At 41.5% G+C, this 24,075-nt stretch overlaps 1 protein-coding gene across 3 annotated transcripts in view; it reads left to right on the forward strand.

The window, feature by feature from the left end:
• cdk14 (cyclin-dependent kinase 14) overlaps nt 1-24,075 on the forward strand; it is a 126,218-nt gene that overhangs the window by 87,271 nt on the left and 14,872 nt on the right. For all 3 annotated transcript variants that reach the window (XM_017714469.2, XM_017714470.2, XM_017714471.2), the window contains 4 exons: nt 6,351-6,414; nt 9,335-9,383; nt 13,624-13,763; nt 16,331-16,462. In XM_017714469.2, the coding sequence (XP_017569958.1) occupies nt 6,351-6,414; nt 9,335-9,383; nt 13,624-13,763; nt 16,331-16,443 (366 nt within the window). In that variant the 3' untranslated portion in view covers nt 16,444-16,462. The remainder of the gene's footprint in view (nt 1-6,350; nt 6,415-9,334; nt 9,384-13,623; nt 13,764-16,330; nt 16,463-24,075) is intronic.

Genomic DNA, 24,075 nt, shown 5'->3' on the forward strand with positions numbered 1-24,075 from the left:
AAGATGTAAACAGAACTCATGTGTACCCCTGATTTTATGATGTACGGTTGGTGACCATAACTGGGATACTATCATACAGACTCTCTGAACTGAGCTGTACTCTGGCTAAACTGAGCCTGGTTTTATGTATGTCTTGCATTATTTGTCTTAGGATATTCCAGAACAGTGAGCCACAAGAGGCCTTGACTTACTGCGGTTTTCCCACGACTGCAAGTGGAGTAAAATCAATGTAACATGGATCCTCAGTGGGCCTAATAGAGTTCATTTAGAGGCCAACCTAGACGCTCTGAGGAGCTCCAGGGGTCGCCCTGCAGCATTCTCACTTGTTCTGCACTCATGTCTTTGGTAAAGACAGTAGTTCTAAATAGAGCCATCAACACTCAAAGAACCTTAAATGTCTTTGTATGGTGAAATGGTGTGTGTGCGTGTGTGTGTGTGTGTGTGTGTGTGTGTATATGTTATGTGAAAGTGAAGAAGTGAAAGTAACATGAAGAGCTTCATCTTTTTATTCAGAAGCTTCCGAATTTAACTTGATGTTTGTAGCTCAATTTAAGCTGCTTTTCGAGGTTCTGATCTGTTTAATGTTCGTAAAGAAGTTCTATTTGCTGGAACACAGCTACTTTGTGATGTCAGTTGTCACAACTGTGGTTGTTCAGTGGTTTTTTGTCATAAGCAAAAGTTCACAAAAAACGTGCAAAATAACGTCACATTTTCACCGTTTGGAAAATGTCATTTGGAATGCAAGATATCATCAGTTATACGCACATTCAGATTAATTTACTGTCTTTGGCATAAATAGCATGAATTAATTGGGGGTTGATTTATTTAAGCCTGAAGAGTGCAGAGTAGAGAGAACTAGTTTGAGTCTGTTTACTTGTTTTCACTGATAATTAGCGTCAGAACAGCAGTGCTGTAATGCTGCAGGAGATTAGACCAGTTAGATGTTTTTTTTGTTGTTGTTTTGTTTTTCTCCCACAGCACAGCTGGTTCATCTGATCATCTGTTGAGACTGTTGAGCCTTTCTGGCCTCGCACTTTCAGAGATCTGTGAGTTTTATTTATTGTTGCTGTTTAAAATGGGTCAATAGCAATTACTGCTGCATCTGGAGCTCCATAAACTCCAGCACTGCACTGAAACCGGGGCCATTCACATCCTCTTTAGGGTGGTTGGACCAAGTGTGCTCAGCAAAGGTCCTGTCGTGAACCAGGTGATCGTCTTAGATTGAACAGATTCAGAGGAATTAGACTCAGTCATTAGAGACCCCAGAGTGATTGGACTCATCAGATCTGGAGAGATCAAATCCAGAATCATTGAGCTACAGTGGCTGTCTTGGAGTGGTCAAACACAGAGTAATAGGAGCGATCAGACATGTATCATGATCTGCCCTAGAATAATAGGCCTATCGTAATCCAGAATGATCAGAACTGGAGAGAGGAGACCCAGAGTGATCAGATATGATCAGATTGATTGGACCTGGAATGACTGGAGCAGTTAGAGTGGTCAAAGCCAACATGATTGAATTGATCAGGCCCAGAGTGATTAGAGTGATAGGTCTCAAAATGATTGAAGTGATTTGACCTGGAGTGATCAGACCCAGAGTGATTAGACCCAGAATGATTCAGGTGATAGGCCCTGGAGTGATTGGATGCAGCTTGATTAAATAGATCAGACCCAGAGTAATTAGAGTGATTAGACCCAGAATGACTGGAGTGATTGGACCTGGAATGATCAAACACAGCATGATTGAACTGATAAGAGCCAGAGTAATTTGAGTGATTGGACCCAGAATGATTGGAGTGATCAGACCCAACTTGATAAAATAAATCAGACCCAGAGTAATTATACCCTGAATGACTGAAGTGATTGTACCTGGAGTGATTGGACCTAGCTTGATTGAACGAATTAGACCCAGAGTAATCAGAGTGATTAGACCCAGAATGACTGAAGTGATTGGACCTAGAATGATCTGACACAGTGGGATTGAACTGATCAGAGCCAGTGTAATTAGAGTGATTGGACCCAGAATGATTAAATTTATTAGACCCAGAGTGATCAGTGCCAGAATGAATGGAGTGATTGGATCCAGCTCGATTGAATTGTTCAGACCCAGAGTAGTTAGAGTGTTTAGACCCTAATTGTCTGAAGGGATTGGACGTGCAATGATCAGACCCAGAGTGATTAGAATGATTAAACCCCGAATGACTGGAATGATTGAACCTTAATTGATTAGACCTAGCTTGATTAAATTGATCAGACAGAGAATGATTTAAGTGATTGGACTTGGGGTGATCAGACCCAGAGTGACTGGAGTGATTGGACCTGAAGTGATGAGGTTTTGTTGTGTTTGAACCTGGAATGATTTTGAGTCATTGAGATTTTGAGTGATCGGACCCAGAGTGATTGAAGTAATTGGACCCAGCGTGATCTGAGTGATTGGATGCGCTAGCTGTAATGGTTTGAATGTGAGCTACAGGGTCACACTGCATTTCACCTTAATGTGTGTTCAATAAAAAAGACGAACTGCACAGAAAATTGCTTTTGCACCCAAGTGAGGGTTTTGTAAAAGAGTCTGCTTTCACAAAGAGAGAGAGAGAGAGAGACAAAGAGACAGAGAGTGAGTAACTCTGGTCTGGCTGTAATCTGTGCTCTGCTGCCGGAGGTGTTTTTGAGTCTCTGAAGACTCTGAAACACACTCTGCAGTGAAGATTGGACTGGATTACTGATCACTGTCATAGTGAAGCCTATTTTTTTCTAATGCAATGTGGGGCATAAGATCTCCTACCCAGAGCTTAAAAATAGGTCTTTGCTTTTTAGTAGTGTGTGTCTGTGGGCTGAGGACAACATCCTCTTAACATCCATTAAAAGTGTATTAAATTAGACATCTTCACTTTGAGAGTATAAAGCTAACACTGCTGACTGTCTTACTGCAATGGGTCTTGTATAGAGGGTCTGGTGTGGGTTGTTGTAAAGGTCTCTCAGAACATCCTGCTCATAGACAGGGAATCCATCACAAGCAATCAGCTTCCACCATATTCCAGAGTTCAGTGTTCAGATGTGCTTGTGGTTTATGGGCAATTGAACCTTGAAAATTTGACCCTCAGAACAGGTGACCTCAGACCTCCTCCTACTTTTGCAGGGTGCTGTTGTATGATGGGAAGCAGGCACAGTTTCTAAAGCAGGGTTCCGGATTTGGATTATATCTTGCAGCAAAGGAGTGGGCAGGAAATCCATCCCCCTGCAGGCGGATGCGGAACAAAGCACACATGAGGGGAAATGAATGAACAGCCTAAACAAAGTAGAACAATCACTAAATCATATATTAGCAATATGAATGATAACAATAAAACAGTTCAAATGAATGAAGTCATTCTAAAAAGCTGTGAAGCACATTAACAACACACAGATTCTCGCAGCTCACAGAGGCGAAGCCTTCAGTCTCAAATGACCTGTTATTTCAGCAGAGGATAATGTGTTTGTGAATAGACTGTGTCAGATACTGGATGTCAGTTAGCCTTGATGGAGCTGAGCAAGCAGGAGTGGGACTAAACCTTTCTGTTGTGGGCGAGAAAAGGAAAAATGATTTAGATTTTCGGCATGAGCTCATCTAGCAATCTTTTCAATTGAACGTCCACGAAAGAGCACCATTCATCATCCACAGCTGACCAGTCAGCATTGAGCATGCCTTCTCTCTAGCTTCTCATCCAACACATAGGAAAAGTGAGCTTTGTTTATGATCACAATATCCGGGCTAAAGTGTCACTAATCAGATTTTTCCCCAAATGTGAACTGATCTGATGTTTTCAGGGCTGTGTGGACACAAATCTGATCTTTGCATATCTGACCTGAGCCACTTTTATATGTGGTCCTGTATCAGATTCGTATCCAATTTGTGGTCGTGGGACCTTAATAAGCTCAGATCAGAAGTCGCCACGGCAACAGAGCCGAACAGAAGTTAAAGCCTGTAAACAGTGTAAAAGTAGCTCATTTCACCTTTTTCTCCTTTGTCTCGCTCTAATAATGAAGCTGATCAGAGTTAATTGTCTTTTCAGTGAAGACACTGCTGGTCAGTTTGTCGTTCATGACATGATTCATTTACGTGACATTACTGATTATGATGAGTGCATGCGGCTCCTTTCAGGACGCCGGAACACATTAATGATGGATTTGAGTCACTTACTTAAACAAGTGAGAACCATCACGTTAGAGAAATCAGATCTGAGAAAACCTTAAGATTTGAGCAACGAGGCTTGTAGTGTGAACGTAGCTATGTCCAAGTACCTGAACTATGGCTGGCCACAGTAAACTGCTTTTAGCATATTGTGGACATTGTCAGTACTTAAAGAACACTCCCAAATGCATGCTTGATTACAAAGAATGTCTAATTAGTCCTGTTTAATGTAATTAGTGCAGCTCAATGTGTTAAAAGTGAAGTAAAGCGCTGCCACTGGACTCTAGAGCAGTAGAAACAGGTTCTGTGGAGTGACCAATCAGCTTCTGTCTGTCTGATGGACGAGTCTGGGTTTGGCAAATGCCAGGAGAACATTACTCCCCGACTGCCCTGTGCCAGCTGTAAAGTTTGGTGGAGGAGGGTTGATGCTATGGGGCTGGTTTTCAGGGTTTGGTCTAGAACCCTTAGTTCCAGTGAAGGGAAATCTTAATGCTTCAGCAGAGCAAGACATTTTGGACAGTTGTACTGTTCCAACTTTGTGGGAACAGTTTGGAGAAGAACCTTTTCTGTTCCAGCGTGACTGAGCCCCAGTGCACAGAGCAGTTCCATAAAGTCATGGCTAGGTGAGTTTGGTGTGGAAGAACTTGACTGACCTTCACAGAGCCCTGACCTTAACCCCATCCAACACCTTTGGGATGAACTAGAACGGAGATTGTGAGCCAGACCCTCTCATCCAACATCAGTGTCTGACCTCACAAATGCTCTTCTGGATGAATGGACACAAATTCCCACAGACATTCTCCAAAGTCTGTAGAAAGCTTCCCAGAAGAGTGGAAGCCTGTGGATTTAGAATGGGATTCATAAAAGCTTCTGAAGGTGTCCCAATACTTTTGTCCATATAGTATATTAGATGTAAGAAAAAAATTAATATTGTGATATACACTGACCACTTCATTAAAACTGCCTCCTTTTATCTACACCAGTTGTCCATCTCGTCCAGCTCCTTTGACCATATAGCCTCACTCTGTAGTTCTACAGTTTAAGACTGTAGTCCATCTGTTTCTCTGCATACTTGATTACCCTGTTCTTCAGTGGTCAGGACCCACATGTGGCCTCACAGAGCAGGTATTATTTGGGTGGTGGATCAATCTCAGCACTGCAGTAACACTGATGTGGAGGTGGTGTGTTAGTGTGTATTACGCTGGTCTGAGTGGATCAGACACAGCAGTGCTGCTGGAGTTTTTAAACACCTCAGTGTCACTGCTGGACTGAGAATAGTCCACCAACCATCGTGTTTACCTGCTTGTCAATGAGAAAGTGTTAGTTGCCCCCTAAGAAGCTCATCCGGCACTGAAGTGCACACCGTTTATAACACCGTTATCTGAACACCCACCTCAGACTGCGGTTACGGACGAGAGGATGACAGCAGTTCAGATCAGAGCTGGGGCTGAGAGGGTCTGAGTGGACACTGCAGCTCTCACACTTACACACTTACAGTATCAGCTCTGTGTGAATGAAAGAGTGAATTATTCAGAGGGCCCTGATGTTTTTATGGGAGACTAATAACTCAAGTAATGCAGTGTGGAGCGCTGCTGCCCTCTGCTGGACACTGGAGTGGTTTCTGTAAACACACTTAGAGTCACTGCTGTAGGTTTTACGCTGAGTTATGTTTAATGTGCATGTTCATTATCAGCTCATAACACGAGAACGTCTGTTAATGCCTCTCTCTCTCTATCTCTCTCTCCCTCTCTTTCTCTCTCTTCTCTCTCTCCATCTGTTGTCTTTCTCTCTTTCCTCTTTTTCCTTCTCTTACATGTCTTTTCTTTTTTCTCTCTTTCCTTCTGTCTCTTTCTTTTTGTCTGTTTCTTTCTTTCTGTCTCTCTCTCAAATCTTTCTATCCTTCCTTCTTTCTTTCCTTCTTTCTTTCTGTCTTTTTTTCTCTCTCTCCTTCTCTGTCTTTCTTTCTGTATCTCTCCTCTCCTCCTTCTCTTCCCATCTGTTTCTTTCTTTCCTTCTCTTTGTCTCTGTCTTTCTCTCTCTATCTCTCTTTCTTCCTATCTGTCTTACTGTCTGTTTTACTGTCCTCTTTTTCCTTCTCTCTCATCTTTTTTTCTTTCCTTTTTTTCTTTCTTTTTCTTTTTCTTTATCTTTGCCTCTCGCTGCTTCTCTTCTCTCTTTGCAGGTATTGGGGACTCCATCAGAAGAGACCTGGCCAGGTGTTCACTCTCTCCCTCACTTCAAACCAGGTAACGTTTTGCACATTTTAACACAGAGAAACACACACACACACAAACACACACACACACACACACACACACACACACAAACACACACAGAGACACACACACAAACACACACACACACACACACACACACACACACACACACATAGAGACAGACACACACAAACACACACACGCAGAGACACACACAGACACACACTCACCGCGGGCAAAGCTGGCAGTAGTGTGGTGCTGTTTGTGGAGCAGCAGCGCCCCCTGGGAGCTCATTATCTCAGATAAAGATCACAGCCCACAGACTTTGTGTGTGTGTGTGTGTGTGTGTGTATCTCTGCTGGATGGCCTGCTGAGTTTGTCCTGGAGAGTTGGAGTGGAGCTGAGCTCTACAGCGCCACCCTGCTGGCTGGGTGTATCTCATACTGATCAGCCTTGTTATTCCCTGACAGGCTGACTCTGAGAGAGAGAGAGAGAGAGAGAGAGAGAGAGACAGAGGCACAGAGAGAGAGAGAGAGAGAGAGTTAGTTCAGCTATAATAAAATTAAATATTAATTTGTCATGGAGCTATAAGTTTGTTTTTCCACAGAGTTTTTTTGGTCTTCCAAAACTTTTCCAGTTTCAGGAATGAAATGAAACATGATCAGAAAAGCCTTTGGCTAAAGTGTAATAAGCGACTGTTTGAGGTGCCAAGGCTGCTGTGAAATTAGATAAATTCCTAGACTAAGATAAGATTTGCTTCTGTAATATGAATTTGTGCTCACCTCCACCTCCAGTACACGCCTGTGGGCAGGCAGTAAAAGTGCAGAACTACGCCATCTGCTGGTTTTGTTAAAAACATTTTGAATCGCTGTTCATTCCTCCATCAGGAATTTTTATTACAGATTAAAAATCACTCAATAGTGGAACAGTAAAAGTTGTTTTTGTAACCCAACAAAAACAGCAGCTACAAAAACAGTGGAAACAGTGGAATATCCTAGCCGTTTAAATGTGAAAATACAGTGAAACCACACACCTGTTTCATTGATACACGACATAAAGTGCTGCTCACACATCACAAAAAAATTCAAATGGATTTTCTTGGCCAAAATAACAGGCCTGGGGTCATATTATAAAACATCTTCTTCAGTCCTAACTTAAGATCTGGCAGGTCAAGATAAGATTTTTCACAGATTCATATTACAGAATCAAGTCTGAAACTTAATTTAGGGATTTTATCTGATCTTACAGCATCTGATCTCCAGTTAGGAAATCTTAACTTACTCAATTGAAGTCGACAATTAACTATCATGTCTGTTTAGCAACCAACCATAAACACACAGCTGAAAAGTAAACACATAATCAAAACAATGTTAAAATGTGAGTTTCAGCTGCAGTTACTGATGTAAAAAAGTTCAAACAAAACTAAAGTGTGATAAACTGTAAGTTGTGAATAATGTGAGTGCGTTTATCTGCTGTTTATCAGACCGTCACCGCTCCGCAGTTTCAGTCTCCATTTCCCAAACGCTTTAGCCGAGCACGCTAACGTTATTCCTCCTAATAAGCAGACACATGTTCAGCTCCTCATTATTCACCACCATCACTGTAATGTTTCATCATCAACATTAACACACAAAGGTAATAAAAGGGATGGTGGAAAAACATCTCACAGTGAAAGCAGCGTTTCACAGTTTAAATAAATGTAGCTCATTATGCTGGTAGTGAGCTATGCTGCCTGACACAGCTGCCTAAAATCCATAGAAACGGACCTTAACAGTAGTTAGGACCCTGATGGGGTTTATCCTAAAGTTAGGACAGTATTTAGGAGGTTTAGTCTAGTTAGGATGTTTGTGTGATACAGTATACTTATCTGGAGTTAATGATGAGATTATGAGAACTTTTATACCGTAATAGATACTGTTGTCATGGTGACCAAGCAGATCAGATGTCAGAGTTAGGATGGTTCTGTAATACGACTCCTGGACCTTAATAAATAGAAAAGAGACACAATTTAATTCTCAATCCTCTGAGGTTTCCTGACCCTGAGTGGCCCTCATTTAGTCTTCAGAGTGAGGGAGAGGAGTGAGGAGTGATTTGAGAGTATTTGAGTGTTTTTCTGCAGTGCTCCAGGAATTAAATATTATGTATTCAAGCATGTAAAATAGTGTTTGAACAGCAGAGGGCAGTGTTTATCAGCGCTGGTCAGTCCTGCTCAGAGGTCTGCAGTTTTAATCCCTGCACATCGTTTATACTCAGCTACAGATAAAACAACAGTTTAGAAATGAATCAGAGCACAAAAAACATTAAAGAAAAAAGTGTTTATGTTGAGTTCTCTCAGGGGATGAGGGTGTGTGTGTGTGGGGGGTGGGGTGTGCTGTGATTTATTGTATGGATTGGCTGTGTGTGTGAATGTGTGTGTGTGTGTGTTTGTGTGTGTGTGTGTGTGTGAAGGCCTTAGCAGATGTGCGCCTGATCTGTATTGATCCACTCAGCAGGAGACTTGACTAATTGACCTACTACAGAGAGAAATAGAGAGACAGAGAGAGTGAAAGATCGAAGGAGAGAGATAAAGAAAGACGGAGAGAGAGAGAGAGAGAGAGAGAGAGAGAGATGGCGCCGGAGAGGGGGAGAGAGAGAGAGAAAGAAAAAAGACTGAGAGGGAGAGGAAGAGAGAGAGAGAGAGAAAGAAAGACGGAGAGGGAGAGAGAGAGAGAGAGAAAGAAAGAGAGCGAGAGAAAAGCAAGGAAGAAAGAGGGAAAGAAAGGAAAGAGAGAGAGAGAAAGAAAGGAAGAGACAGAGAGAAGAAAGGAAGAGAGAGAGCGAGAGTAAAGAGAGAAAAGCAAGGAAGAAGGATGGAAAGAAAGGAAGAGAGAGAGACAGAGAAAAACCCCTGGCCATACGGTCACTGTGCGGTGATCCAGCATCTGATTGTGCTCCTCTCTCTCCTCCACAGATCGCTTTACTGTGTACAGCCCCAAGAAGCTGCGACAGGCCTGGAATAAGTAAGTGATGGATTAATTTGTTTAATGTCGCTTGTATCTGAATTGGAACCACATGCATTACCACTTGGTGGAGGAATGCGCCTCTGGTTCAGCCTCAGATTCACTACACGACTCTCAGGGTGTTTTCACACATGTCCTGAATGAGTCTGCACTCAGGATCGTTCTGGGCTCTAAAATGCACTCCAGTGTGATCTGATTTGTACTTTTCCTGCATAAACAACAGGTCGGCTGACGTGTTGTTTTTGTTTTGTTTTTGTTTACTCTGTCTGTCCTGTTACAATATGAATGAAGGGAGCCCGCAACATGGCAGCCATGCTCCCACCTTGTTTCTTCAGTCCACACTGCATCCACACCTCAAACAGACTCACTGTGATCTCACTGTAGCACATATAGATGGTCGTCTTGTACATCTGGAATTGTGTACATAGAAAAGTGTACAACCATACATATCATAGTTTTATTCCGTAACTTATATTACTGTACAGTAACTGTAAAAAGTGCAATATACAGTATATATATATATATATATATATATATATATATATATATATATAAATTAAATGAAACAAATGCCAAATAAATATGACAAAATATATAAGTTGTTGTCCCCAGGAGTCGTGTCACTGATGTTACTGCATAACAAAAAAATCTCTTATTTTGAAATAAAAGTCACACTGATGACATCACTTGACTTAGTTTTACCTGTTTTCTGAGGATCGGTGAAGAAAAGCACATGGTGACTCCACTGTGTCCTTGAGTTATTAGATATTTTCTCATTTCGCTCATGATTTCATATGAAGCTTTTAGCTGAAGTCACTGGTGTGACCTGCTTTATTCTGTGGTAACTGTGAAAAAATAGAATACAAATGGATTAAAGTACACATTTTAGTGGGTATTCCATGGTTGACAACATGTGGTTTGATGTTCTGTAGCAGTTATTTTGTGAAATGCATTTTTCATTCAAAATGTCACTGGTGTATTTAAATTCTACAAGGGGGGCACGTACCTAAGGTTTTTGTTTTTACCTTCGCACCTGTGTAAATGTGATGTGACAATACGTGTAATTTGATTTGAGTCAACAAGCTCGGTTTGGACTCTTAACTCCCTCAACATTCCAGTCCTATTATTATTATTAATTAACTAAAGGAACCCCGATGCAAACCAGTGGAGCTTCTCTTAGCTTATAGAAGTGTGTAATGGACCGATGGGTCCATGGCTGGGTAAGGGATTTAATCAGCCCACAGTGAGAGAAGGCTGTTGGTTTGGGGAACTCCAGTCCGCTCACAGTGCATCCTGCAGGTCTTCTCGTGATTAACCATTTAAAAAACTTCTATTACCGATGTTGTAAGAGTCAAATTGAAGTGACACATTGGAAAAACGCTGAGTGGCACGTTGAGCTTCATTTGGTTTAAAAAAACAGGGGTTGTGTGTTTCTATGGAGCAACCAGTTATGATTGACAGAATCTTGACCAAGCTTGTGCATTAGCTATGATAATAAATATAACAATGATAATAATAAGGCGGTTATGCTAATGCTTTTTACAGTTATTAGGGCACATTGAGGGAGGTCACCCTAATTTTGGGATGTCTGATTTTGTCTCTTGTTCTGCCAACTGTAAAAAACAGACTGGTGTTTCAGGTTTATAGAGTTTGTTGAGTTCAAAACAACTTGGCCAGAGTTTTTTGATGGCCTCTACAAAGTTGGAGCAGTTATCCACTGCAGTGCAGGAGAGGTGACTTTCCTCCAGCTTCCACTCACAGAGCAGCAGCTGTCGTCACTCACGTGCGACTCTGGGAAGCAGCTGGTCTTCAGGTGTTTTGACTCTGATTTAGATGGTATGCTAAGTCTGCAGTAACAGACAAACATGGCTGAACATTATACCAAATTATAACATTATAACCATTAGAATTAGAACCATTATAACAAATACTCGGCGCCGTCAGTCATTTTGACTACATCAGGCAACTAAAGCTTAAAGTTTCACAATGTAAAACCGGCCTTACGTGATTCCAGAGATTCGAAGTGAGCACCTGTTCTGATGCTGTGCGCTGTGTGAGGGGGCCAGAGTTCGCCGGGTAGAAGGTCAGTAAGGATTGTGTTAAAAGATGATGTCATCCTATAACAAAGGAAAAAGGCTGGAATTCCAATGAGGCGTTTCAGGCAGCTGAGAAAAGTGGGTTCTGTGGGAGAGAGTTTCTCCTTCTGGAGGGAACAATGAGGTTCGGGTCTCTGTAGAACCTTTACATGCACAAAAAGATCCAACACACTAAAGGAAAGAGGAAAACTGGATAACAGGCATAACAGGCCCCATTTAACTTACAAAGACCATTAGAGTAGGAGAGAGAGAGAGAGAGAGAGAGAGAGAGAGAGAGAGAGAGAGGGAGGGAGAGGTAAATCTTATCAGCTGTGCTGAATGAACAGATGAGCACTTTGTCTAATCACACACAAACTGTCAGGTTGTTTTGGACACTGACGGTGCTCTGTGTGTGTGTGTGTGTGTGTGTGTGTGTGTGTGTGTGTGTGTGTGTGTGTGTGTGTGTGTGTGTGTGTGTGTGTGTGTAATTATCCGGTTTGCTGCTGCTGTGTTGTTTTATGTCAGTTTTCCCTGCAGTGCTGCAGCTACAGTGAAAGTTCAAGAGTTTAACCTGTCAGTCTAATTACACACACACACACACACACACACACACACACACACACACACACACTAATATTTCATCATCATTAACCCTGTTTATCTTATTGGCACAATTTTGCATCTAAAGACAGATAGGCTTTTTCATTTTGTGAGCATATGTCATGCATATCATATATACAGTCATTGAGTGCATATATCATAAATAAAGGCAATGAGAGTATATATAAATTATATAATATACAATCTATGTGTATATATTGTATGTGTCATATATACAGTCAGTGAGTGAATTTATCAGTGTGGGCTACTGAAGGAGCTGAAGGTTTCACTTTAACAGACGTTTTAAAGTTGTATCTGAACGAGAGCTACAATCATGGGTCAAATTCAGTTAATGAATTTTCTAACTTTCTGAGTGACTCATCTCTCCCTCTCATCTTCTTTGTTCTTAGAATAATGATCTGTATGTTTAGAGAGTTTCAAAGAAGACATTTTAACAAAAGCTTCCTAAGTTTGTTCTGTGTGTTCTTGATAAAGGTCATAAGAAAAAATCTCCATCAGATTCATGGCATGTTCTTAAAGCACACAACTATTCTCACCTTTGTTCTCTTGAGTGTGTAGATTCTGTTCTTACCTAAGAACAAATCCCAGATAAGAGAACATTGGTGGATGTAGAATCTTCATAAATAATCTCTTCTTAACAGCGGTTGGTGAATGAGGCCCAGCTTTGAATGGTGAGCTGGCACATGTGCCTAGCCTGAGACATGCTGCATGTAGGCTGGGTTTAGCCAACGTTTTGCCTAATTATGAGAGTGTTTGGCTAGAACACTGCATAATTGGATTAAAAATAGATAAATAATAAAATCAACTTGTGGGCCGGATTTAAGCGTATTTATTTATTTTTATTTTTCCCCAGTTTTCTCTCCAATTTAGCCGTCTCTGATTCCACCTGCTAGTTAGGACTCCCACCAGTGATACCACAGGCGCTAGGAGGGCTGTAACGCAGTGGAGCGAGGCGGACGCACATGCTGAGAGAAGCGAGATTTATTAGGGGCAAATCCATTATCAGGGTCAAAACGGTCCAGGGTCAGTGAGCCAACACGGAAAGAAGGAGGGACAGACATGACGAAAATGAACACAGGAAAAACACACAACGGAGGCCGGAAGAATGACGCTAAACAATACCATACAAAGACCAAACAAAGACCAGCAGCCCAACAGGGGAAAACACGGGGCTTAAATACAACAGTGTTAACAAGACACAGGTGGTTAACACAAGTGGTAACAATCAGGGGCAGGGTCTGGAAACAAGGGGGCAGGACTGGGAAGAAACAAAACAAGGAATCACATGGACAAGACCAAAACAAAACAAAAGCACATGGAGGACTGGGAGGGGCCAAACGTGACAAGGGCAAAGGGAAACACAGGCTTCTTCTGAGTCCAATGCCCCTATCACTCAGTGTGGTTATCTCCCCAGTGTGGTTTTAATATGACTGGCCCACCACAATCACTATATACAGCAATATAATCAGAATACTACTGATTTGGTTATATTGTACATTATGTCCAGATCATACTTAAATCTGTGTGTGTGTGTGTGTGTGTAGGTTGGGCTACATTGATCATGCAGAAGAGCTCGCCTCCAGATTTCTCCAGTGCTTCCCTAAGAAACGCCTCTCAGCCCAGGCGGCTCTGCATCACGAATACTTCAGCCATCTACCAACCAGACTGTGGGAGCTCCCGGACAGTGAGTACAGCACTCCGCCGTCCACCAGCCACACTGTGGGAGTGACAGGCAGACCAGTGCATCCATAACTAGCCTGGTGGTTTCATACTAGTCTTCTCCAAAGGAGGCTAGTTGAAAAAAATTCAGGGAACAAGTGTTATATAAATGTTAACTATATAACATAAACACTCATTTAAGTGTCTGTTATTAGTTACTGTTATTAGTAGTAGTATAAATATTTAACAACAAACTGTTTAATAGACATTTTATTGTTTAAATCACTTAAAACAAAATAATTTATTGTATTTCAGTAATTAGGATTAAAGATAAAAAAATAATAAAACTGACTTGCCAGATTTAAGCCTTTTTAACATGTGAGGGTCTGTATGAAGCTGCCTCATGGGGCGGAGTACTTTGAAACCCCTGAGTGGCAACACGACAAAGAAGCAGAACCTGATTGGTCCTCTTGTGTGTATTCACAGTACTGATTGGCTTACAGATAGAACCTTATAGAACTATGATAGGGTTTGATTTTGAAGATAGAAAACTTTGTTTTCTAGATAAAGTGTCCAGAAATGCACACAGCTTAAAAACACCTCATATTCACCTCAAATAAGTGACAGCCTGTAGTGTTAGTGCAGGTGCAGCACTGGGGCTGCAGTAGTTGCAGCATTTGCAGTGCAGTCGTGCCCAGACTGTAGCAGCTCATTTAAATATGAGAATGCGACTTTTAATTATGAAGATTATGGTTTAATCCCCTTATCAGCTCACAGCAGGCTGCAGCACGAGACAAGGCAGGGGGCGGGGCGAGGCAACGGGGCGGAGCCGCGTGTGTCAGACCGCAGGACACGTCGCGGAGCTTTAGAGGCAGAACAATGAGCAGAAATGAACTCTGTTGTTCAGTAGGAGCTCAGGGTTAATACACAAAGGAGAAACAGGATGAGCTTTATGGGGGAGAGATAATTAAAACTCCAGCTCAGCCAGAAACCTTATAGACTAATAGGGGATTTTTATGAGCTGAGATGTATTAAAAAAAGGCATTGGCAAAAATATCCTGCTGTACTTTTTTCAGTTTTTTCTGTTTCTGGAGTTTTAAAAAATCACAATGCAGAAATCACAACTAACACATTTATTCTAGTGACAGATGACAGATGAGGGCTGAATGGGCTGTGTGTATGTGTGTGTATATGTGTTTGTGTGTGTGTGTGTCTAAGTGAGGTGCACAGGGGTTTTTGTGACCTTGGACTGACCCTTGAAATAATGCAAAGATTAACCAGAAATGGGTGGACATGTTAGAATTGATAAGTTTTTGGATGCCAATTCTATTATGAATTATGATTCTGCTTATTCCCTTATTGATTCCTAATGAATTTTCTGTGTGGGGAAAAAAAACTGTTGGAACAGGTTCTTGGCTGCTTTTCACCATCAACTCGGTTATTATTTCAGATATTTATTAAAATAAATTTCAGTGCTCCTTTCCTAAAAGGAATATAGCTTGGAAAACAAATATGCAGCTGATTTCTAAAATATTTGTACAGCATATGTTTTATTTAGGTTTCCTTAGTCAGAGAAAAACTCAATCTACACAAAAGTAACCATTACAGGATATTCACCCTCTGTACCGTTAAAAAATATTAAGATACACTGATCAGACATAAAATATAACCACCTCCTTTATGCTCATTTTATCAGCTCCACTTACTATACAGATCTACAGTTACAGACTGTAGTCCACCTGTTTCTCTGATACTTTGTTAGCCCCCTTTTACTCTGTTCTTCAGTGTTCAGGACCCCTAAGGACCCTCACAGAGCAGGTACTATTTGGGTGGTGGATCATTCTCAGCACTGCAGTATCACTGTTGTGGTGGTGTGTTAGGGTGTGTTGTGCTGGTACGGGTGGATCAGACACAGCGGTGCTGCTGGAGTTTTAAACACTGTGTCCACTCACTGTCCACTCCTACCATGTCGGTCCACCTTGTAAAGTCAGAGACGACAGCTCATCTGCTGCTGCACAGTTTGTGCTGGTCATCCTCTAGTCCTTCATCAGTGGCCACAGGACGCTGTTGGCTGGATGTTTTTGGTTGGTGGACTATTCTCAGTCCAGCAGTGACACTGAGGTTTTAAAAACTCCAGCAGCGCTGCTGTGACTGATCCACTCAGATCAGCGCAACACACACTAACACACCACCACCACATCAGTGGTACTGCAGTGCTGAAAATGATCCATCACCCAAATAGTACCTACGTTTGATCCAGGACAACATACACAATTGACCCAGGACATCACACATGATTGATCCAGGACAAAACACATGACCGACCTATGACAATACAGGTTTGATCCAGGACAACATACGTTTGACCTAGGACAGAAAACACGTTTAACCCATGATAACACAGCCAGGATGTCATACATGATTGACTGTTGTTGCAGACCTCCTGACTCTCCATCTTCATTATCTTCCTCTTCCATACAATCCCAATCCATTATTCACCACAAACACCACACCATGTCTGTATGTTTGGGGTCAGATTTTAACTCCTTTTGCTGTTTTTTGTTTGTTTCTTTTATTTTATTTTCCTTTCAGTGTCTCCGATATTCACAGTGCCGACTGTGAAGCTGCAACCTGAATCAGGCGACTCCATCCAGATCTGCAGCAAAACCAACAGCAAAGGAGGGTCCAGCAGCAGCAGGCACTGACCAGCAGGGGAACAGCCAGGTAACACAAGCATATAGTAACCAGAGTTTGCGTAGAGTAGAAGATAACTAATCCACTAGTGGGTGCTGTAGTTGAGGACAGTGTCTGAAATACAGTGGAGGTAAAAACTGAAGATGCAGGAGAAGAGAACAACATTATGATCCGGTCTAGAGACAGACCCAAACAGAAGATCAAAGTGGGCTCTCTCCTTGGGCCTGCTGGCAGACCAAACACTGGACACTTTGTAACCAGTAAACCAGCTCAGGTTTATGTTTATTTTCCTAAGATATCTCAAGGACAAGGCTAAACGGGATTGGAATGTGTAGCTTCAGGGACAACTTAACGCCAAAATATAAACAATAAAACCAAGTGTTTTAAAAAAGTAGCTGAGTCTGAGACCAAAGAAAACCATAAAAATGAACTGCCTGCTTTAAACTCAGGAGAAAAAAGGTAAACAAAACAAATGGCACTCGGTTACCTTATTTTACTTACTTACCACATAACATATGACATCTGCAGTGGCATGTTTATGGTATAGGGTTCTGTTCATAAAGCTGCAAAAACGTTGTCATGGCAACTAACATAATCATACATTCTTCTTCTTCTTTCGGCTGCTCCCTTTAGGAGTCGCCACTGCGGATCATCTGCCTCCATCTTGCCCTGTCCACTGCCTCCTCTACTTTTACACCAAACATAACATAACCAAACATAACCATACATTAATGTTTATAAATGCTTATTCCGATAGGCATCAACTGTCATAAAGACTACTTTAACTAACTAATTGGCAAATATAATACATAATAATTATATATGTGCATATAATATAATATGATATAATATAGTGAATTATGCCTGTTGGAACAAGCATTTATAAACATTATGTGACATGATAAACTTACGTAGCCTTATGAACAGCTCACTACAGCAAAGTGCTACCAAGTGTTACTGATTTTTGTTACTTTTTATTGCATAAATAGTTATTTATTCTAATGTTGTTTGAAAAATGTTTAAGCAATATCACACCAACTGCCCAGATAAACAGCTTTAGGCAATTTATTTAAGTGTCTAAGACTTTTGCACAGAACTGTATGTTATTAAAGGTTTATTCTTTGTGAAGTGAACATCGTGGCATTAAATTTAGTTAAACATTAAAATAAACAGGACAAATCAAATATTTTTTTAAATGGGTACACCCCTAGTTCAGAGGGCTCAGACTCAGCAGACTCACCAGACTCACCATGTCTGTCTGTCTCTCTCTCTCTCTCTCTGCCTCTGCACCTGCCTGCAATTTAGCTGCTAATCCCTCAGTTATAGTGCTGATGGGGGCCTCAGTCTCTCTCTCGCTCCCCATTAGCTGATATGTGTCTGATCCTCCAGTCAAGCCCCTAATTAGATGCAAATAATGCCTCTTTATGAGAAATGAAAATGACCTCAGACTCTAGATGAAGCTGGTAAGGCTCAACTGCAGACGGTGTTTTGGGAGATACATAATGCTGGTCTGATTATCAGGATATGAGTCCATCTCTGACCTTGTTGTAAGAGAGTATCTGGTGCAACTACAAGTTTTTACAGAAGCAGTGGGTGAAACCAGCCCCCGCCCCTGGAATTCGTGTTGTGTTGTCTGTCTGCTAACTCTCTGTCCATTGCGGCGCTGATGCTTCAGTGTTAATAAATGTTTGTTGTATCAGCTGTTCTTCTGTAAAGTCTCCGTTCTAGTGTGGTTCTGTGCTCTTCCTCACATTAACTGAGATCTTCCTCGTCTCCTTTTCTGTTTTCAGTATGAGAAATGAGGAACAGTCACTGTTCACTCTCGGCGAGTTTTCAGATTTACAGATCTGCTGCAGCACATTGTAAAGTTTTTCAGAGGAATGACGGGCAGAGTTACAGTTTCTAAGCTATGAAGCACCAACTGGGTGAATCAGTCTTCTACAGCGCCAACCTGAGGCAGAGCAGTCCTACAGCTCTAGTTAATTAAGAAAACCAAAGACGGGGGTCTTTAACTACTAGTCTTTAACTGTAAGCCTAAATACTAGGCTTTAACTGCGAGTCTTTAACTGCAAATATTTAACTGGAAGTTTAAATATTAGTCTTTAACTACTAGTCTTTAACTACAAGTGCGTTTTACAACCACAGGGTATCAACTACAAGCCCTTCTACAAGTTTCCTCTTGTAGAATTATTACACATGTATCTTCAACTACAAGTTTTAGTACAACTACAAGTCTCATCACAAGAAATCTTCAGCTAGAAGTCTTATTGCATCTTCAACTACAAGTCTAAGTCTTATTACAACTGCAAGTCTAAAACTACAAGTTTTAAACTGCAAGTTTTTAATAGCTTGTCTTATTAAAACTTACTGGGATCATGAATCTCAATTCTGATTGTTAACATCAGTTTAGTGACAAAATACACTGCTCAAAAAAATAAAGGGTACTCTTAAACAACACAATATAACTCCAAGTAATTCAAACTTCTGTGAAATCAAACTGTCCACTTAGGAAGCAACACTGATTGACAATCAATTTCACAGCTGTTGCGCAAATGGAAAAGACAACAGGTGGAAATTATTGGGAATTAGCAAGACGCACTCAATAAAGAACAAACCACTTCTCAGTACCTATGCTCATCCAGGATGGCACATCAATGCAAGCTGTGGCAAGAAGTTTTGCTGTGTCTGTCAGTGTAGTGTCCAGAGGCTGGAGGTGCTACCAGGAGACCAGGAGACGTGGAGGAGGCCGTAGGAGAGCAACAACCCAGCAGCAGGACTGCTACCTCTGCCTTTGTGCAATGAGGAGCAGGAGGAGCACTGCCAGAACCCTGCAAAATGATCTCCAGCAGGCCACAAATGTGCATGTGTCTGCACAAACGGTTAGAAACCGACTCCATGAGGATGGTATGAGGACCCGACGCCCACAGATGGGGGTTGTGCTCACAGCCCAACACCGTGCAGGACGCTTGGCATTTGCCAGAGAACACCAGGATTGGCAAAGTCGCCACTGGCACCCTCTGCTCTTCACAGATGAAAGCAGGTACACAATGAGCACATGTGACAGACGTGACAGAGTCTGGAGACGCCGTGGAGAGCGATCTTCTGCCTGCAACATCCTTCAGCATGACCGGTTTGGCAGTGGGTCAGTAATGGTGTGGGGTGGCATTTCTTTGGAGGGCCGCACAGCCCTCCATGTGCTCGCCAGAGGTAGCCTGACTGCCATTAGGTACCGAGATGAGATCCTCAGATCCCTTGTGAGACCATATGCTGGTGCGGTTGGCCCTGGGTTCCTCCTAATGCAGGACAATGCTAGACATCATGTGGCTGGAGTGTGTCAGCAGTTCCTGCAAGATGAGGGCATTGAAGCTATGGACTGGCCTGCCCGTTCCCCAGACCTGAATCAGATTGAGCACATCTGGGACATCATGTCTCGCTCCATCCACCAACCACACCACACCACAGACTGTCCAGGAGTTGTCCAGGTCTGGGAGGAGATCCCTCAGGAGACCATCCGCCACCTCATCAGGAGCATGCCCAGGCGTTGTAGGGAGGTCATACAGGCACGTGGAGGCCACACACAATACTGAGCCTCATTTTGACTTGTTTTAAGGACATCACATCAAAGTTGGGTCAGCCTGTAGTGTGTTTTTCCACTTTAATTTTGTGTGTGACTCCAAATCCAGACCTCCATTGGTTAATAAATTTGATTTCCATTGATGATTTTTGTGTGATTTTGTTGTCAGCACATTCAACTTTGTACAGAACAAAGTATTCAATGAGAATATTACATTCATTCAGATCTAGGATGTGTTATTTGAGTGTTCCCTTTATTTTTTGAGCAGTGTATGTATTTTTATAAAGTTGCATAACTTTCATACATTTTCGTGCATTTCAGATGTTTTTTATGAAGATGATAATATAATTATATTAAGTATAATATAATTTGCTTGCTAAATACAAACAAGTGTAATGTGTGTAAAGTATTTTAAAAAATCAAAAACATAATTGCAAAAATCCCGTTTGTAAAACAAGCGAAAAAAAAAAGATTGATTTGAACACAGTGGACTGTGCAGTTCTTTTAAAGCAGTTCTTTTTCCGAAGCCAAATCGATGCTGTGTGGTGATTCTCAAGTTGTCGGTCAGCTCTCGGTGCTGGAGCAGCTCGGGGCTGTCAGTTCAGCGCCGCTCTGAGGGGCTGCACTGATCTATGTTTATTCATGAAGTAGAAGCCGAGCAGGAGAGCAGGAGCTGCATAATTCAACACCGCTGCTGATGCAATAGCCAACCTATCAACTGCAATGGCTTTGTGTAGCATTAGCATAAATTAAAGACCGTAGATGATCAATATGAAGAGCGGTGTGTGTCATATAAATGTTATATGTATGTTTGCACTTTGGGTCGGTGTGGGGGGTCTGTAGTTTATGGTCAGGAGTAGAGATGGGCGGTATGGCTAAATGTTGTATCACAAAGCTTCAAGAAGTTTTTTACGATAGACAACATTTATTTTTTCTGTCATCTGATGAGTCACTGCAGGCAAATTAACCCCATGTTTTCAAAATATTATAAATTCAATTATTTGTGCTGCACTAAACCCAATTAAACAGGACTAATTGTGCTCTCTTTTTAATCAGACGTGCAGTTGGGAAGTGATTTTAATTGCTGATGGTGTCTGAATATGCGAAGATATATTGCCTAGCTCTGTTCAGGAGTTATGATTTTAGCCCCAGTTGTAGACCAAAGGCAATAGAGCTCTGAAGCTCTGAAGGTGTTTAGCAGAATGTAGAATCATGATATTTTGGGTAAAAAATAAGTAGTGGTACAAAAATGCCCAAGTATTGATATTCTGTTGTTATTATTTTGTCTGTATTAAGCCGTATTAGTGGAATAAGGTATTAATGCATTGTATTGTTGGAACAGCTGGAACAGTAGTAAATAGCCATTGTAAATAGCTCTAAATAACAGCCTCTGCTAAATATATAAACCCCTTAAATGGCCAACCAGTGTACTTGATAGGGCCCACCTGTGAGCTGATGTATAAATTAAAGATGTGTATAATCAAGCACACGGCCATGCACCCTCCATAGATAAACACTGGCAGTAGAATGGGTCGTTTTATTACAAGCTTCTGTAATCTAAGAATAGCTCAGCCAGTTTGGTCCCTGTAGTTACTGAATTTTAAGACTTGTAATACTAGTGTGAACAATAAGCCTTATTTGTATTTAATTTTTTAATCCTGCGTACTTCACAGTTATGTTTTGCTTTAATTAATTAAAACAGGTTGTGCTTTAATTAAACCAGTGGTTCTTGAACCCATTTGAGATTTACTCATTTCCACTCTCTTGCTCGGTCTTCTTTGGTTTCTCTGCAGCCTCTGCTGTGATGTTCATGCTGGGAATTCTTCTTAGAGCTGCTGAGTTGTTGGTGTGTGACATGGCAAGAGGTTCTCCTGCTGCTCCTCCAAAGTTACGTAGCGCTATAGCAGACGTTCCGGCCCGGAGTGATAACACACATACCATTCTCACTATTATGTCAGTGTTGCAGCAAAATGATTTTCAAGCTGATATTTTAAGATAAATTGTTAGATAATGCTGCTTTAAAGTTTGAATATTGGTATCATTTATCGTTATAAACGAAGTGGTATTGTACCATCTCTGAATGTAATGGTGCGAACAGTCCTGACCAACTGTTATTCTTTGCATGTTTGTGTATGTAAACTCTCATTGTTCCATCTGGAATTGATGCGGATCAACACCCACAGGACCCCCTGCTCCCCCCGAACACACACAAACACACACACAGTGGAGTGGGGGGTTAGGGGGTTTGGAATTGCTGGTAGTTGGCAGCAGCTCTCAGACTGAAACACATCAGAATTGAGGATGAAAGCTGCTTCTGGGTCTGCAGACGGTCACACAGCACAGCGTGTGTGTGTGTGTGTGTGTGTGTGTGTGTGTGTGTGCGCGTCTGTGCAGCAGCCCACACACTTCTGCTCTTAGAACATATGCTCTCCTCTAATGAGCAGCAGAAGCCCAGAGACGCTCCTCCACTCTGCTCGTCTCACACGCAGCACTGCGGCATGGCTGATACATCACTGAGCCAATTACATTCGCCAATTTTAACCACGTGTGTGTAGCAAGTAAAAATGGCCTGTCCGGAGATTGTGAGCCAGGCCTATTCGTCCTACATCAGTGTCTGACCTCACAAATGCTCTTCTGGATGAATGGACAAAAATTCCCACAGATTCTCAAAATCTTGTACAAAGCTTCCCAGAAGAGTGGAGGCTGTTATAGCCACAAAGGGGGCTCCTTATTAATGTCCATGGATTTGGAATGGATGTCCAACAAGCTCATATAGATTCATATAGGTTATTTTACTTTCAGCAAAAGTATTACTTATAAGATTTTATTTAATATTATTAATAATAATAACAATAATTTGTATTTGAAAAATAAATTAAATAACATAAAGAAATTTTTTTATTTGTGCTTATTTATAAGCAAAAATTGTCTCAAGACACTGAAGAATCAGTCCACTTGCCTGACCAGGCTAATTCGGGACGTTTACGGCGAATCCTTCTGGATAAATTTCTGGATAGATTTTCTGGATTTCTTGATAAGTTTCTCAAAATCTCAGTGGTGTGTGCTTGTGTGTGTGTGTGTGTGTGTGTGTGTGTGTGTGTGTGTGTGTGTGTGTGTGTGTGCGTGTAAGACGTTTGTATGTTGGTCAGTTGTCACAGTGTGGAGTGGAGCTGGGTGCAGTGTGTTCTGCTTGGCTGTGATCGCTGGTGTCGGAACAAAACCTCGTGTCTCCAAACTGGTAACCAGGAAAAGGAAAAACCATGCTTTACTTTTTAAGTAAATCAATGGAACCAGTGGAACGTTTTTCCAGGTAGTTTTAGGCTGTTGTTTTTTGTCTGTTCATCATGAAATTTACACACAATGTGAAAGGCAACAGGTGTTTTCAAACTATGTCAAAAACTAAAAGAAGACAAAAATGGAGATACAAGGTTTTGTTCCGACAGCAGCGAAATATATCTCAAGTCTGTCTGTAGAGCCAAAACTGCAGACCAGTTATGTAATTTCTCACAGTTTTCAAGACTATATGTACTGTTAAAATATATTAAAATGTCTGAAAAGCACTAATAGACACTGAAAGCTCATGCCACTAGAGAGGGGAACCCTCATGACCTTCTAGACCTTCAGAGAAGACCTAATAATTTCTCTGAACTAAAAGAAAATATAATTATTATTTAATGTTGTTGTATGTAACTCTGTAGGTATTGCAGTAATACTTTGTATAGGGTTCTGCTATGTTATCCTAGGTGGTGGCTAAGGTGTTGTCAGGCCTCTGCTATGATATCCGAGATGGTTAATAAGGTGTTGCTAAACCTTTGCTATGGGATACCAGGTGGTTACTGAGATGTTGCTAGGGTATCTGAGATGGTTCCGAAGGTGTTGCTAGGCCTCCTTGGTGATTGCTAAGGCGTTAATTGAAGTTGAAATTGAACTCAACATTTAAAGTTAATCCAGTTACTTAGATTTTTGAGTATAAAAGCTGCATTTTTTTACAGAGAAAGGAGCGAAATCCCCACACAAAGCTTTTAGATTCAATCTCTAAAATTGTGGCCCATGGAAATGATATATAAAA

The sequence above is a fragment of the Pygocentrus nattereri genome, chromosome 24, assembly GCF_015220715.1.
Source record: "Pygocentrus nattereri isolate fPygNat1 chromosome 24, fPygNat1.pri, whole genome shotgun sequence".
NCBI lineage: Eukaryota > Metazoa > Chordata > Actinopteri > Characiformes > Serrasalmidae > Pygocentrus > Pygocentrus nattereri.